This window comes from Rhincodon typus, chromosome 2, assembly GCF_021869965.1.
Source record: "Rhincodon typus isolate 14 chromosome 2, sRhiTyp1.1, whole genome shotgun sequence".
NCBI lineage: Eukaryota > Metazoa > Chordata > Chondrichthyes > Orectolobiformes > Rhincodontidae > Rhincodon > Rhincodon typus.
Window position 1 is genome coordinate 107,152,226 of NC_063333.1, and position 17,537 is coordinate 107,169,762.

At 40.1% G+C, this 17,537-nt stretch overlaps 1 protein-coding gene across 1 annotated transcript in view; it reads right to left on the minus strand.

Moving 5' to 3' along the window:
* LOC109913658 (triple functional domain protein-like) overlaps positions 1 to 17,537 on the minus strand; it is an 87,763-nt gene that overhangs the window by 617 nt on the left and 69,609 nt on the right. The window contains exon 10 of the mRNA XM_048608708.1: positions 4,900 to 5,031. Within this exon, the coding sequence (XP_048464665.1) occupies positions 4,900 to 5,031 (132 nt within the window). The remainder of the gene's footprint in view (positions 1 to 4,899; positions 5,032 to 17,537) is intronic.

A 17,537-nucleotide genomic window follows, 5' to 3' on the forward strand; every position in this document is an offset into this window, starting at 1 on the left:
AATGTTACACTGCCAGTCCTGTCCCTCCTTTAACCATGTCTCCATAATGGCAATAACATCTTAATTCCATGCAATAATCCATGCTGTTACTTCTTGCATTGAAGTAAATGCACTCCAGGCCTCCAGTCCCTCTGAGCCCCACGACTTCCCTCTGCCTACTCTTACTCTGCGCTATGCATATCCCATTCTCTCCTTTGTCCTGAGTCCCTGCACTTACTGGTCTGTTGTTCCGGTTACGACCCGATTCCACTAATCTTTAACACAGAAGATTGAATAAATTTGTATGTATGTGACTTAATACAGATTTTATGCTCCAGCTCGGTTCTCTTTCATAGCAGGAACATATTTCTGGTGTTTAATGCTAAGTTTTTAATTGTTCAAAGAGACCAGTGTTATATTTTTTGCATCAGCGAATGCATTTTTAAAGTATCAGAATGAATTATATGAACCAAAGATTTTACTATTACATTTCCTCAAAAATGATTGGCTACAGAATTCTGGGCAATTCAAGATGGAGGACAGAAAAAAATTGTGGTTGTAAGAGTTGCCTCTTTTTGAGGTATTTTCAGTGTTGGAGCTCATTTACTCAAATTGTTGGAGCAGTAAGTACTGTTTTATAAGCTGTTGTGTTATTTTGGATCTGTGAAAAAAATCAAAACAACAGCACTTTAGAAAAGGAGGAAGAGAGACAAAGCAGATACCACTTGAGGGGTGAAAAAAATAGAGGTAAACCAGCACAGCTGTGTGACCCAGTAGTGAACATTCACTGCTGACTGCCTCTGCTGTTTAGTGTCAAGTGTCTCTGGACAGCAGAGTTCAGTCGAAGAAAAATAAACAGTGAAATTCACAGCTGACATTGGAGAAACGTGTGGGGAGCTAACAGAAGGGGAGCAGCTAAGTGACTCAATTTTTAAAATGTAACCTTACTTTTTTTTTTAAATCTACAACAGACAGTAGAAAGGGGATCTCTTTTAGATTATATGTTTTATTTAGAGCTGTCTCTTGGTTAAACATTAAAAATATAAATGTTAGATATTAGGTAATCCCGGAGCAGTACTTTGAGAACTAAAACTTTGTTGTTTTTTGGGGCTGCAGATCGTTAAGGTGCAAAGATAGTATTTAGCAAAATGATGTGCTCTTCCAGTTGTATGCAGGAGGTTAGGAAGGATTTCAATGTTACCGATGGTTACGTCTGCAGGAAGTGTTTTTGGTTGCATATTCTATCAGACCACATGGATCCATTAGAGTGGCAGTTAGACGCAATGAGGAATTTACAGGAAGCAGGTGGTGTGATGGATGGCAGTTTCAGGAAGGGAGCAAAAATACAGTCAGTTGATGGGTTACCTCCAGGAAGGTAGGAGGGATAGGCAGGTAGTGCAGGAGTCACCTGTGGATATCCCCATCTCAAACAAGTATGCTACTTTGGAAAACGTGGGGGAGGGTGCACTGTACTTTCAGGAGAATGCATCACCGATGGCCAAGTTTCTGGTACTGAGACTGGCTCTACTGTGACGAGAGGTACGTCAGGTTCCAAGCGATTATAATAGCAGACTCTCTAGTCAGAGCACAGGCAGATGTTTCTGCGGCCAAAAACAAGACACCAGAATACTGTGTTGCTCCCCAGTGCCAGGATCAAGGATACCTTGACAGGGTGCGGAATATTCTCAAGAGGAACAGGGACCAGCAGAAGGTCATTGTACGCATTGGAACGAACAAAATAAGACAAGGATGAGGTGTCGAGGAGAGAATATAGGAAATTAGGCAGGAAGGTAAAAAGTAGATCCTCGATGGTAGTAATACCTGGATTAATCCCGGTGCCATGAGCTAGTGAGAGTAGGAATAGGAAGATAGAGAAGATGAATGCGTGGCTAAGGAGCAGGTGCAGGGGATCATTGGAATCAATGGAAATATTGCAAAAAGAGAGCAGTCTGAGACTGGTGCAGTTGGGAAAAGAACAAAGCAGAGAGTGAGGTACGACTGATAAATTAAACTGCATTTATTTCAATGTGAGAGGCCTGACAGGTAAGGTAGATGACCTCAGGGCATGGTTGGGAACACGGGACTGGGATATCGTAGCTATCACAGAAACGTGGTTCAGGGATAGACAGGACTGACGACTTAATGTTTCAGGATATGGATGCTATAGCAAGAATTGAAAGGGGGGAAAGAGAGGAGGGGGAGTGGCATTTTCAATTAGGGATAACATAACTTGGGAGGATGTTCCTGGGACTACATCCAGGGAAATTATTTGGGTGGAACTGAGAAATAAGAAAGGGATGATCACCTTGTTGGGATTGTACTATAGACCCTCCAATAGGCACCTGGAAATTGACAAGCAAATTTGTAAGGAGATCTTAGTTATCTGTAAGACTAACAGGCTGGTGATGGTAGGGGATTTTAACTTAACAAACATGACTGGGACTGCCATAATGTTAAGGGCTTGAATGGAAAGGAATTTGTTAAGTATGTACAAAAAAAATTTTCTGATTCAGTATGTCGATGTACCTACTAGAGAAGGAGCAAAATCTGAACTACTCTTGGGAAAATAAGGCAGGGCAGGAGACTGCAGTGTCAGTGGGGAAATACTTTGGGGTCAGTGATATAATTCCATTAGTTTCAAAATAGTGATAGAAAAGGATAGAGCAGATCTAAAAGTTAAAGGTCTAAATTGGAGTAGGACTAATTTTGACAGTATTAGGCAAGAATTTTCAAAAATTGATTGGGGAGGCAGATACTTGCAGCAAAAGGAACAGCTGGGAAACGTGAAGCCTTCAAAACTGAGACAACGAGAATCCAGAGACAGTAGCTTCCAGTAAAGTGAAGAGCAAGATTGGTAGGTGTACAGAATGCTGTATGATTAAAGAAATTGAGGTTTTATTCAAGAAAAGGAAGAAAGCACATATCGGGTATAAACAGCAGGGAACAACTGAATCCCTAAAAAAGCGTATAAGGGCAGTAGAAGTATACTTAAGTAGAGAAACCAGGAAGGCAAAAAGGGACATGCCTGTATTTGCCAAAGCTATCTCAAGCAGAATCCAAAGGGATTCTACAAATACTTGAAGACAAAAGGGTAACAAGAGAGAGAATAGGAACCTTTAAAGATTAGCAAGGCCACTTATGTGTAGAACCACACGAGATGGGGGAAGATATTAAATGAACATTTTACATCAGTGTTTACTATGGAGACGGATACGGAAGCTAGAGAACTTGGGGAAGTAAACAGCGACATTTTGAAAAATGTCTCTGTTACAGAGGAGGTGGTGCTGAACATCTTAAAATACATAAAGGTGAACAAATCCCCAGAACCTGATCAGGTGTACCCTAGAACTTCATGGGAAGCTAGGGAAATGATTGCTAGGCTGCCTACGGAGATATTTATATCATCAATAACCACAGGTGAGGTGCCGGAACACTGGAGATTGCCATTATTTAAGAAAGGTGGCAAGGAAAACCCAGGGAACTACAGACCGGTGAGCGTGACATCAGTGGTGAGCAAGTTGTTGGAGGGGATCCTGAGGGACAACATTTACATGTATTTCAAAAGGCAAGCACTGATTAGAGATAGCCAGCACGGCTTTGTGCATGGGAAGTTGTGTCTCACTAACTTAATTGAGTTCTTAGAGGAGGATTGATGAAGGCAGAGTGGTGGACATGATCTATATAGATTTCAGTAAGGCATACAACAAGGTTCCACGTGGTAGACCAGTTTGCAAGGTTAGAACACATGAAATATAGGAAGAACTAGTCACTTGGATACAGAACGTGCTCATAGGTAGGAGCCAGAGGGTAGTGGAGGGTTGCTTTTCAGACTGGAGGCCTGTGGCCAGTGGTGTGCCACAAGGCTCGGTGCTGGGTCCACTGCTTTTCATCATTTATATAAACGGTTTGGATGTGAACATAGGAGATACAATTAGTAATTTTGCAGATGACACCAAAATTGGTGGTGTAGTGGACAGCCAAGAAGTTTACCTGAGAGTACAGCGGGATCTTGAGAAGATGGGCAGGTGGGCTGAGGAGTGGCAGATAGAGCTTAATTTAAATAAATGTCAGGTGCTGCATTTTGGAAAGGCATATCAGGGCAGGACATATACACTTAAGGTTCTGGGGAGTACTGCTGAACAAACAGACCTTGGAGTGCAGGTTCCTTGAAAGTAGAGTCACAGATAGTGAAGGCGTTTGGTATGCTTGCCTTTATTGCTCAGGACAGTGAGTATAGGAGTTGGGAGGTCACGTTGTGGCTGTAGAGGACATTGGTTAGGCCACTTTTGCAATACTGCATTCAATTCTAGTTGCCCTGCTATAGGAAGGATGCTGTGAAACTTGAAAGGGTTCAGAAAAGATATACAAGGATGTTGCCAGGACTGAAGGGTTTGTGCTGTAAGAGGAGGCTGGGGCTATTTTCCCTGGAAATGTCAGAGGCTGAGGGATGACCTTATAGAAGTTTATACAATTATGAGGGGCATAGATAGGGTGAACAGCCATGGCTTTTTCTCCACGGTAGCGGAGTCCAAAACTAAAGGGCATAGGTTTAAAGTGAGAGGGGAAATTTTTAAAAGGGAGCTAAGGGGCAACTTTTTCACAAAGAGGGTGGTGCGTGTATGGAATGAGCTGACAGAGGAAATGGTGGAGGCTGGCACAATTACAACATTTGAAAGTCATCTGGATGGGTATATGAACAGGAAGGATTTAGACAGATATTGGCCAAATGCTGGCAAACGGGACTAGATTAATTTTTATAAACATATTTATACTTACATATTTTTATATTGTCATACACGAAAATAAGTACTTCTAGAAATTCTAGTAATGAACACTGTCGTAGAAACCTGCATTAAATTTAGCAATTATTGGTCCTCTTTACCCAATATCTCACCACTTGTTCAGGAGTGAAACACTTACCTCAGAGTATGCCAATGTTATTTGTTCATATAAACCTTGGTGATGGTGAATGGAATCTTCCAGATCCTGTAGTTCTGAAGGAAGCTCGACCTCTCCACAAGCCTTACACCATGAATCCACATTGCTCATGTACTGGGAAATAGAAATTTATGGTCAATGATAGATACCAGTTTTTAGCACCTTATTCCAAAAGTGTTCTTGGTAATAAATATGTCTGCTTGATGTCATTTACTTGGACTGCATCGATTACCAGGGAGCAGGTAGAAACTGCATTTTGGTATTCTTCAATGATATTAACCACTGCTAGAAGCAGCACCACACAAACAAATGCCCCCTTACCCCGCATTTCATCCATTCTTGCTTGAAATAAACGCGACATTTGCTGCTTTTATAACATTAAAATATTCTCCAATAGCATTAAACTAAGTCAGGGTGCACTTTGTTTTACAACTTCAGGAATAAAAGATTTCATGAAGTATATGTATAGTCTTTTGAGAGGCGACTCTTAAGCAAACACCGGATAAGTTCACATAGATTTTAATTTAAAAGCTCCAGGATTTTGCATTCCTACCTGCAACAAATGTCATTGCTCCTGGCCTCATCTACATAGCCCTGTATGATAATCTGTTTCAAGTATTCATTTTTTTTTAAATGAAGTCTCACATACTCTGTGGAAAAGCATGCCATGGTCAAGCAACCTGTTGCATTTACAAGGTTCTCCTCACTTGATGACAATTTTAGAGTGACAACCTCTCATCACAAATCAAAGAAAATAGATATTCCATACTCATTACAAAAATTTCCATCATGCAAATAAAAATCTGCACAAATGCCTTTTCGTCTTTTTTGCTCAATAATTTTTCCCATTATTGATACACTTCACAATTACTAGTTATTCTGTTTCTAACATCTGTTGAATTTATTCTATCCAATTTACACAGCTTTTGATGATCTTCAATTTATAGTAGATTTACCTACAAACCAATAAGTAGAAGCGATTTATTGATGATTTACTTTGTTAAACCTCTACCAGGTCTCTCCACTTATTTTATTTCTTTACATTGCTATTATTACCTCAGTGAATCGCTTCTTAATCGTAGCATTCTTCCTGAATTGAGATATCCAAATTATTAGCATTTCTCTTTACTTATATACTCTCTAGTCCTAGATATGGGTGGCAAGGTGGCTCAGTGGTTAGCACTGCTGCCTCACAGTGCCAGGGAACCGGGTTTGATTCCAGCCTCCGGCAACTGTGGAATGCTCTTCAGAGGGGGCGGTATGGACTTGTTGGGCCTAATGGCCTGTTTCCACACTGTCGGGATTCTATGATATATCTAAAACCTAGATTCCTGTATGTCCTTTGAAACCTTAATCCACACACTCCTACTTTTAAGGTTCTAAGAAGTGCAGATGTAGCCCATTAAGAGGCTGCTCTTTTAAGTAAACACTGGTTGAGTTTATATAGATGTCAATTAAGAGCTCCAGTATTTTGGTATTCCTGGAGAGTTTGATACATGGCACCAAACCACTGATCCACTCCTACTTGTAACAACTTGCATATCTGAACCTCTAAGTGTTTTGGCTATTCTAACAATTAATGTTTCCTTATTTTCCACCCAAAATTTAGTACCTGATGCTCTGCCATTAGTCACCCCTGGTTTGATGGCCACCACTAGACACATTTTCCCCTCCTCTCCCTTGTCAGCCTTCTGCAGGAACTGCTCCCTCAGGGACACCATGGTCTACAATTCCTCCAATCCCAACACCTTCCCACACCCCAAAGGCACCTTTCCGTTCAATCACAGAAGCTGTAACCCCTGCCCGTTTACTTCTAACCTCCTCACTATCTAAGACCCCAGACACATCTTCTCGATGACGCAATTTACCTGTGCTTCACTCAATCTAGTCTACTGTATTTCCTGGTCACAATGTGGTCTCCTCTACACTGAAGAGACTAAATGCAGACTGGGTGACTGCAATGCAGAACACTACATTGTCTGCAAAAATGATTCCAACCTTCTGTTTGCCTGCCAGTTCAACACACTACCATGTTCCTTGACCAACATATACGTCACAGGCATACTGCAGTGCTCCAGCAAAGCTCAGCACAAGCTGGAAGAACAACATCTCATTTTCCGCTTAGGTACCCTGCAGCCTTGAGGACTCGAGTTTAATAATTTCAGTGCCTAAGCACCTTCATCCATGCCCTTCCTGCATCCCGCACACCAAGTCTCATCATCACGTGGGCTGCTTTCACACAGCCAAGCCATTTTCACCCACTAATGGTCTCCATTAACAACATTTCTTTCTCCCGACTCCCCATTATCTATGCCTTTGTTCTGCCCAACTGCTGTTCTCTTTGGGCTCCATCTCCACCTATTCTTTCCTCCTTCCTCTCCACCTGCCATTTTCAGCATACATACCAACCTTTCCCGAGCTACAATCCGTTCTGAAGAAAGGTCAACGGACCTAAAGTGTTGACTTTGATTTCTCTCCACAAATGTTGCCAGAGCTGATAAGTTTCATCAGCTATTTCTGTTTTTGCATTAAATGTGATACTCTGTTTTTGTCCTTTGACCAACTTATCATTTCTGCTACATCCCATTAAGTGATTTACCTATATTAGCTTACCTCCTTTCTGGAACCATTCAAATGCTACTTTATTTATATTAATCAAGTCAATTTTATTTTCTGAAAGAACTCATTGTTGGACACAAATATCCTTTTTAAATACAAATTGGGTGCCCTGAATTTTATTATGCCTTCTAAACCACTACATACTACCAATGTCAGACTTACTAATCTATAGATATCTGGCTTATCACTTTTCCCTTTGTACAGAGATGCCCCTTTGGTGATCAATCTTCTAAGTTACCAAAACAGGAAATACTGGAGAAACTTGGCAGGTTTGGCTGCATTCATGGAGAGGGAAACAGAGTTAAGATTGAGTCTCTCATGATGTCCCACTACGACATGTGTTTACCATACACTGAAGCACATAACCTATTCAGTTTTGTCAGTAGAAATTTCCAGCACAGTGTAAGTCATGACATTGAAAATGTAAACTGCCTGTGGACACAAAAAGTTCTGATCATTTGTGGCCTTCCGAGTACAAATACACTGTAGAGGGATCATTATGAGTAACCCTCCAGTCCTCTGGTATTATATCCACTTTTCAAGATGAATTGAAAAACTCTGGGCAGAGCCACTTCATTTCCTCTCTGACAGGTCTTCACAGTGTGGGAAGTATATTGCCAAAGATCTTTCTACTTAGATTTCACTGTTTTTTTTTTTAAAAAAATCTGTAAATATCCTTCCCATTTCCCTCCTCTTCTTTTATCCTTTCAATGCCACTACCACACCCTTTTATGAAATATGAGGCAAACTACAAAATGTGGAGGTTGTTTAGGGAACAGTTGCTACAAGTACTGGAAAGGTTGTCCCACTGAGGCAAGGAAAGGATGGTAAGGTGAAGGAACCTTGGATGACAAGACATGTGGAACATCTAGTCAAGAGGAAGGAGGAGGCAAGGATCAGACTGGGTTCTAGAAGTCTACAAGGTAGCCAGGAAGGAACTGAAGAATGGACTTAGGAGAGCTAGAAGGGGGTATGAGAAAACCTTGGCGGATCAAGGGAAACCCCCAAGGCGTTCTATGCTTATGTGAGGGACAAGATAATGGCCAGAGTGAGGGCAGTGCCAATCAGGGATAGTGGAAGGAACTTGTGCGTAGAGTCAGAGAGGTAGGTGAGGTCCTTCATGAATACTTTGCTTCAGTATTCACTCGTGAGAGGGGCCTTGACGTTTGTGAGGACAGCATGGAACAGGCAGATATGCTCGAAAAGGTTGTTGATAGGAAGGAGGATGTGCTAGAAATTTTGAACAACATGAAGATAGATAAGTCAACTGGGCCAGACGGGATATACCCAAGGTTACTACGGGAAGCGAGGGAAGAGACTGCTGCCCCTTTGGCAATGATCTTTGCGCCTCACCATCCACTGGAGCAAGACCAGATGATTGGAGAGTGGCAAATGTCATTCCCTTGTTCAAGAAAGGGAATAGGGACAATCCTAGGAATTACAGACTGGTCAGTCTTACTTCTGTGGTGGGCAAATTATTGGAGAGGATTCTGAGAGATAGTATTTATGATTATTTGGAAAACAACAGTTTGATTAGAAATAGTCAGCATGGCTTTGAGAGGGGCAGGTCGTGCCTCATGAGCCGTATTGAATTCTTTGAGGATGTGACAAAACACATTGATGAAGGCAGAGCAGTGGATGTGGTGTATGTGGACTTTAGCAAGGCGTTTGATAAGGTTCCACATGGTAGACTCATCTAGAAAGTAAGGAGGCATGGGATACAGGGAAATTTGGCTGTCTGGATACAAAACTGGCTGTCCAATAGAAGAGAGGGTGGTCGTAGATGGAAAGTACTCAGCCTGGAGCTCGGTGACAAGTGGTGTTCCGCAGGGATCTGTCCTGGGACCTTTGCTCTTTGTAATCTTTATAAATGACTTGGATGAGGAAGTGGGAGGGTGGGTTCGTAAATTTGCTGATGACACAAAGGTTGGAGGAGTTGTGGACAGCATGGAGGGCTGTTGTAGGTTGCAACGGGACATTGATAGGATGCAGAGTTGGGCAAAGTGGCAGATGGAATTCAACCCAGAAAAGAGTGAAGTGATTCATTTTGGAAGGTCAAATTTGAATGTAGAATACAGGGTTAATGGTAGGATTCTCGGCAGTGTGGAGGAACAGAGGGATCTTGGTGTCCACATCCATAGATCCCTCAAAGTTGCTACCCAAGTTGATAGGGTTGTTAAGAAGGTGTATGGTGTGTTGGCTTTCATTGGCAGGGGAATTGAGTTTAAGAGCCGCGAGGTTATGCTGTAGCTCTATAAAACCCTGGTTAGACCACACTTGGAATATTGTGTTCAGTTCTGGTCACCTTATTATAGGAAAGATGTGGAAGCTTTAGAGAGGGTGCAGAGGAGATTTACCAGGATGCTGCCTGGACTGGACGGAAGGTCTTATGAGAAAAGGTTGAGGGAGCTAGGGCGTTTTTCATTGAAGCGAAGAAGGATGAGAGGTGACTTGATAGACGTGTACAAGATGATGAGAGGCACAGCTAGACTGGATAGTCAGAGACTTTTTCCCAGGGCGGAAATGACTATTACGAGGGGGCATCATTTTAAGGTGATTGGACGAAGGGAAAGGGGAGATGTCAGAAGTTGGTTCTTTACAGAGAAGGTGGTGGGCGTGTGGAATGCGCTGCCAGCAGTGGTAGTGGAGTCAGATACATTAGAGACATTTAAGCGACTCTTGGATAGGCACATGGAGGTAGTAAAATGTAGCGTATGCAGGGTAGTTTGATCTTAGTAGGATAATAGATCGGCACAATATCGTGGGCCAAAGGGCCTGTACTGTGCTGTACTGTTCTATGTTCTACTCATTTAGCACCGTCACTACTCTTTCAACTTCCATAAAATGATTTTATGTTTCATTTCAAACTAATCCAATCATTCTTTGTTCTGCTAAAACTTTATGGGTTTATAAAATCATGCACTTTTTTCTGTTTATGTTCCCTACCAGTTCTTCTGCTTACTTCAATGTGTCGTCGTAACTCAGAAATACGAGCCAAAGGCATCTTCAAACTACTTTGAATAAGAACGCCAGGAAAATTTTACTATGAATTTCCTCATGTTATCAGTTCTATTTAATCCCAATAAAGCAGAAGTAAATAATTTAAACGTCAGTGAACCTTACAAAACAGTTAAACTACCGTAATCCATGAATATCTAATTACCTTAAGATGTTGTGTATAAGTTAACTGCCAGCAACATGGATTAATCACTTGGCTTTCCCCACATCATCTCTCAGAACAGGACAATACTCTCATATCACAAAGCATCTATACACAGCATTCCAGATGAGCCCAAACAAAGCATCATCAGTGCTAACTCTGGGGATGTCAATCCCCACTGGTAATCAGACCTGGCGCACAAAGGTTCAGAAGCACATCTGCCAATAAGACAGAGATAGTAGATTTATGTACAGCTTAAGGGGTACAATTCTGCAAGTGCAGAGTAATGCGAGGTGACAAACCTCCATGAACAGCAGCAGCACTGGAACTGAACACTTGCTGAAAGTGTCATTCTACACCACACTCAAGCTATTTAGTCTAACTGACCCTCATTAGCTACAACACCAATGCAATCAGTTTGGACAAGGCGAATTATAGGTCAAAAATAATCATTTTATATTGTCAGAGTTCTCAGTCATAGAGTCAACATAAGCTGGTCAGTGGCAAATCTGGATTCGAAATGTTAACTCTGCTTTTATCTCCACAAATGCTGCCAGACTGCTGAGTTTCTCCAGCACTTTCAGTCTTTGTTTCAGATCTTCAGCATTTGTAATTCTTTGTTTTATTTTCTTAAGCTGTCTGTTGAATTGGGTTAAGGTAGAGCTTATGCTGTTCAGAATCATTATCTTTTGTCTTCAGTGAACATATTTAGTCATTATTGCTTGTTCGTTTTGTTCACGTTTGTAAATATTCAAGTGTTTCAATTTAATCCTGAAATTCTACTGTTCATTTTCTTACCCTTTTCGTCTTGCGGAAATATTCTCTGAACGATTATGGTGTATCAAGCCAGATCCAAACAAATATCTAGCTTGTCCAACTTTCTCACAGGTGAGATTGTAACAACAGGAATTGGCTGATAATCTCTCTGCTTCTCCCAATCATCAACAGCCCACTCTGATGGCCATTTTGTCTGACTCATTGGCAAAAATCAGTTAGCTCATAAAATTCAAGGATCTTTCTGACTTGTATACATCTGTAGCACATCAAGTCTAATGTGCTGAGCTACTGTAGACACAGAACTCTATTAAGAGCCTTTGGTGTTGGTATATTTGTGTGATAGAGAACTGGCTAATGGACAGCAAACATTGAACGGAGATACAGGATTATTTTTCAGGTCGGTGACCAGTAAACAGTGGGGTTTCACAGGGATCAATGCAACTATTTACAAAATATATTAATGACTTGGAGGAAGGAAATGAATGTACTACAACTAAATTTATAAATGACACAACAATAGCTGAAAACACAATTTGCGAGAGGGATACAGTTTACAGAGAGATACTGAAAGTTACATAAGTGGGCAAAATATTGGCAAATGTGAGAAATGTTAATTTGTTCATTTTGGAAGGGAAAACAAAAGAACAGTATTATTTAAATGGAGAAAGGCTGCAGGAGCTGCAACACAAAGGGATTTAGAGTACTTGTGCATGCAACATAAAGCTAGCATACAGGTGCAGCAGTAATCAGAAGGTTAATGGACTTTTGCCCCATATTTCAAAGGGTTTAGATTATGAGAGTAGGGAAATCTTACTGCAACTGTACAAGGTGCTGGTGAGACCACACCTAAAGTGCTGAGTATTTTAGTCCCCTTATTTAACGAATGATACTGTTTCATTGGAGGCAGCGCAAAAAAGGTTCACGAGGATGATCCCAGGTATGGAGAAATTATGTTATGACAAAGGCTAAACAGGTTGGGGACTCTACTTGCCGGAGTTTATAACTATGAGAGTTGATCTCGTTGAAGGATTCTTGAAGGGATCAACAGGGTAAATGCTAAGAGGATGTTTTCCCCATGGAACAGTCTAGGACGAGCAGGGATTGTCTCTGAATAAAGGGACACCAGTTTGAGACTGAGATGAGAAGGAATTTCTTTTCGCAGACGCTTAAAAATCTTTGCAAGTCCTTTCCACAGAGAAGTGTGGGGCAGAGTCCTCGTGTATATTTAAGACAGAGATAGACTGATTCTTGATCCTTTGGAGAAGAAAGGGTTTATGGAGAAAACACAGCTAAGTGGATGTGAGGATTGCCAAATCAGCCATGATCTTAATGAATGGCGGAGCAGGTTCAGGAGGCTGAACAGCCTACTGCTATTCCTATCTTTTACAGCCTAAATTGTGCATCTTTCATCTCCAGATCCCGAATGCACACAATCTGAGTGGATAGACAAGTCCACACGACTCTTGCCCTCTGCGACACCTAATCTATTAAAAAAAGACTGAATATTGGTGCTCATTTTATTTTTCAATGACTCAAACAAAATTATCAACAAGATGATTATTCTTCATTGCTAAAAAGTGCAAAGTATTATGATCCTTTTGAAGACAAACCTTATGAATATCCAATTTATTCTGTGCCTCTATTTTTTAATTTTAATCAGGTTTGATGTGTCAAAAAATGTTACAATGTAGCAAGCAGAAAGGCAGTTTCCTCTTATGGGAAAGTCTAGGATCAGAGGACATAATCTCAGAATAACAGGTTGCACATTTAAGACACTCTCAAAGGTGGTGAATCTGTGGAATTCTTTATCGCAGAGGGCTGTTGAGGCTGAGCCATTAAGTATATTTAAAAGTGAGACAGACTGATACTTAATCAGTCTGAGAATCAAGGGTTGTTGGGAAAAGGCCAGAAAATGGAGTTGAGCCATGAGATCAGCCATGATCTCATTAAATGGCAGGGCTGAATGGCATACTTCCGCACCTATGTCTAAGGTCTTATTGTCTTAAGTAAAATACATCAATTAATAACATAGACGTCACTATGCTAGTCAACCTTTGAAATCTTGAAAAAATTCTTCAAAAACGTGGCTTGACAATATATACTGGATATAAACCTAAATTGCTGCAGTGGGTGCAGATGGTCTCCATTTTTGCCATTCACCACATTGACTCCACTCTGTGGCATATCTTGAACTCCCATACATCTCTGCAAACAACTTATGTCACCTGATTGATCCCTTGTGCTCTGTTATAAGGTGATAGGGTAAAACATCCATCCATGGTTTGAAAAATGGAAGGTGACAATAATGTAAATATAGTATGCCATGGTTAAAATGATGAGTCACCTCATATCGCAAATGCAGAATCATCATTTGAGGCTGAAAATATAGTCATGGTACATTGACTTGACTTACACACCACAATCTACAGTATTCACACCAACAATATCATTGCATTATGTCTTTTGCCAGGTGAATATAAGATTCCTTGGTCTTCTGATCAGGAAATTCATTCAACAGGAAACAGATATTCAACAAACTAAACTGATGTGAAAGCTTAATCCTAATTTGACACCAGTGCTGTACTGAAGGTCTGACTGCTGAAGTGCATTAAACTAGAATCTAGTCTGCCTTCTCAGGATGACAGAACAGATTCAATGGACTATTCAAAAAGGAAAGTTCAAGCAAATATTTAATATTTCAGGCATCATTACTAAAATAATTTGGCTGGTCCTTCACGTCGTTGCTTGAGAAAAATTGCTATTATAAGATTTACAGATACATTTTCCTACATTAGCACATTGATTGAATTAGTTGCAAAGCACTTTAGGATGCCACAAAATCATCAAATGCATGCAAATTCTTTCCTAAACATTTAAGGAGGAAGAAAATGGCCCTGAAGCGCTCAGACATGCTGTGAAATACTAAATAGATAGCACATAGAGAGAGTTAATCAGTTCTTTGATTGGAGTTACATGTAAACTGAACTATTTCAAATACAGTTGCAAGTGCCAACAAAAAGAATAATCTCTCAATAATTCCATAGCACAACTTCAACGTGAAATATGCCATGAGGAGAAGGAATCAAAATTGCAATTACAATGACAAAAATAATTCTTGATACAGAAAAACAAAGAAACTTTCAGTTTGTGCAGGGGAAACAAAAGTGTGTAAAATATGAAGAAGAAATTTAGAAGCTGAATAACAAGTATTTAGGTTTAACCCACAGATGAGTTAAGATAAACAACTGGCCCTCTGTTTCATCGATACTGTACTTATGTTATTATCAGCTCAGACCTGCAACTTAATAAGTCTATTTAATATCATTGTCCACTTTTACATATAAATGTCATCTAGTTGACTATGATTTAGATACTAATACACATAGCATTGTCATTGGCAATTGTGTTCTATTGGCAAAGTGCGCTAAGTCAAATAAGTTAAATCCTTACAATTAACAGCAACAAAAATGGCAGAATGTCATCTCAAAATCCCTTCCAGTGGGATAAAACATTGGATGAGTGAGCCTGTTGCTTCATCATTATTAAGATAGCTCTCATGACACTGCTCACCGCAAGTCAAATGATTTACTTTGTTCATCAAGATAAAAGCATTAATCCTTCAAATGCAAAGCATATAATTCGATTGTTAATTTAATAATTGTCTATAATATTAAAGTTATAAAATTTAACCCTGTAAATAGGCATATTTCTTTTATTTACTAATGATACGGGTTGGCCAGCATTTATTGCCTGACCCTATTTGCCCTTAAACTGAGTGGTTTAGAATCATAGAATCCCTAAAGTCAAAGTTAATGTCAAGCTCAAAGAAAAGATGTATAGTTGTGAAAAGATAGATCACAGGTCAAAAGATTGGACTGGACATTAAAAAAGCAAAGAATTACTAAAAGGTTAATGAGGAGGCAAAAAGTTAGAGTTCCAGAAAAAGGTAGCCAAAATCATCAAAACAAATTGGAAATGTTTCTTCAAGTATTTTAAAAAAAGGTTTAAAATAAAGTGCCAATGTGATATAAAATGAGGCTGTAATCAGTAATATAGGATAAGGAGGTTGCCGTTGAATTATAAAGAATTTAGAAATATGACAGGTATGTTATTGCAACATCTAAGATTACTAGGGGATTTGACCAGAAAGGTTGTTTCCCCTTATGGAAAAGTCTAGGACAAAAGGGCATAATCTCAGAATTAGGGGTTGCATATTTAAGACTGAGACGAAGAGGAATTTATTCTGTCAAAGGGTAGTGAACCTGTGGAAGTCTTAACTGCATGGGGCAGTCAAGGTTGTGTTATTAAGGATATCCAAGGCTGAGAACAAAGGGGTTTTAATCAGTAAGGAAATCAAGGGTTATTGGGAAAAGGCAGGAAAGTGGAGCTCAGGATTATCAGATCAACCATGATCTCATTCAATGGTGGGATAGAACCGATGGGGTGAATGGTCTACTCCTGTTCGTATGTTTTATGCTTTTATTTTTGAATAGATATTTTGTGTAGTTTTCACCAGAGTGGATACAAGTAACATCCCAGAAATAGCTTCAAATCAGACATTGAAAACAGGGTACAAGTTCCAGAAAAATGTAATTACCAGGGAAATAGCATTGAATAAACTGACGTAACTGCGAGTTGACAAGTCGCTTGTTGGATTTCATCCTGGGGTCTTAAAGTAGTAGTTAGAATGAGAGTTAATGTCTTGGTTTTAATTTTCCAAAACTCAGTTGATTGAGGGAAGGCAACTCAAGGTTGGAAATAGCTAATGTAACTCTGAAAAAGGGATAGAGATAGAAAGCAGAAAACTACAAGCCAGTTAGCTTAACATCTGTCATAAAGAAAATGTTAGAATCTATTGTTAATAAAGATGTTACAGCAGGGCACTTTTAGAAGTTCAAGGTAATCAGGCAGAGTCAACATGGTTTATAATGTTTAACCCACTGGAGTTCGTTGAAGAAGCAACTTGTGCTGTGGATAAAGGGGGAACCAGTGGATGTATTGTATTTAGATTTCAGAAGGCATCTGAAAAGGAGGCACAGCAAATGTTATTGCAGAAAATAAAAGCTCGTGGTAGTGGAAGTAACACACTGGCATGGATAGAATAATGGCCATCTAACAGGAAGCAAGGAGTAGGAATAAATGGATCTTTTTCAGGCTGGCAGGATGTCACGTGTGATATGCCACAGAGGTCAGTGCTGGGCTTTTAACTGTTTGCAATTCATATAAATAATTTGGATGAAGGAACAAAAGGTATGGTAGCTAAATTTGCTGATGACACAAAGATAGATAGGAAAGCAAATTGTGAACAGGACATAAACAGCCCACGAACAAATTTAGATAGGTTAAATGTATGGATAAAGAGCTGGCAAATGGAGCTTTAATGTGGCAAAGTGTGAAATTGTCCATTTTGCCAGAAAGAATATAGAAGGAAGCAGGTGATCCAAAAGGTGAGAGGTTGCAGAGTTCTGGGATGCAGAGAGATCTGGGTATTCTGGTGCATAAATCGCAGAAGGTTAGTATGCAGGTACAGCAAGTAATTAGGAAAGCTAATTGAAAGTTATGTTGTACTGCAAGAGGAACTAAATAAACAAGTAGGGAGATTATGCTCCAATTATACAGCGTTTTGAGTACTGTATCCAGTACTAATCACAGCACTTAGGGAAGGATGTGAATACGCTGGAAGCAGTTCAGAGAAGGTTTACTGGACAAATATCTGGAATAAGCAGATTGCCTTAGGGTTCATTACACAGTAAACATCAGGGTGCCGAAAGACAGTGAAGGGAAAGGGAGTAAATACAGACAGGAAAAGTTGGAAATACACAGCAAGTCTAGCAGCATATGTGAGAGACAAACAGAGATATGACATTAACAGACACTATGTAAAAGGGTATCAGAGATAGTAGGAACTGGAGATGCTGGAGAATCTGAGACAACAAGATGCAGAGCTGGATGAACACAGCAGGCCAAGCAGCATCATAGGAGCAAGAAGGCTGACGTTTCGGGCCTGGACCCTTCATCAGAAATGGGGGAGGGGAAGGAGGTTCTGAAATAAATAGGGAGAGAG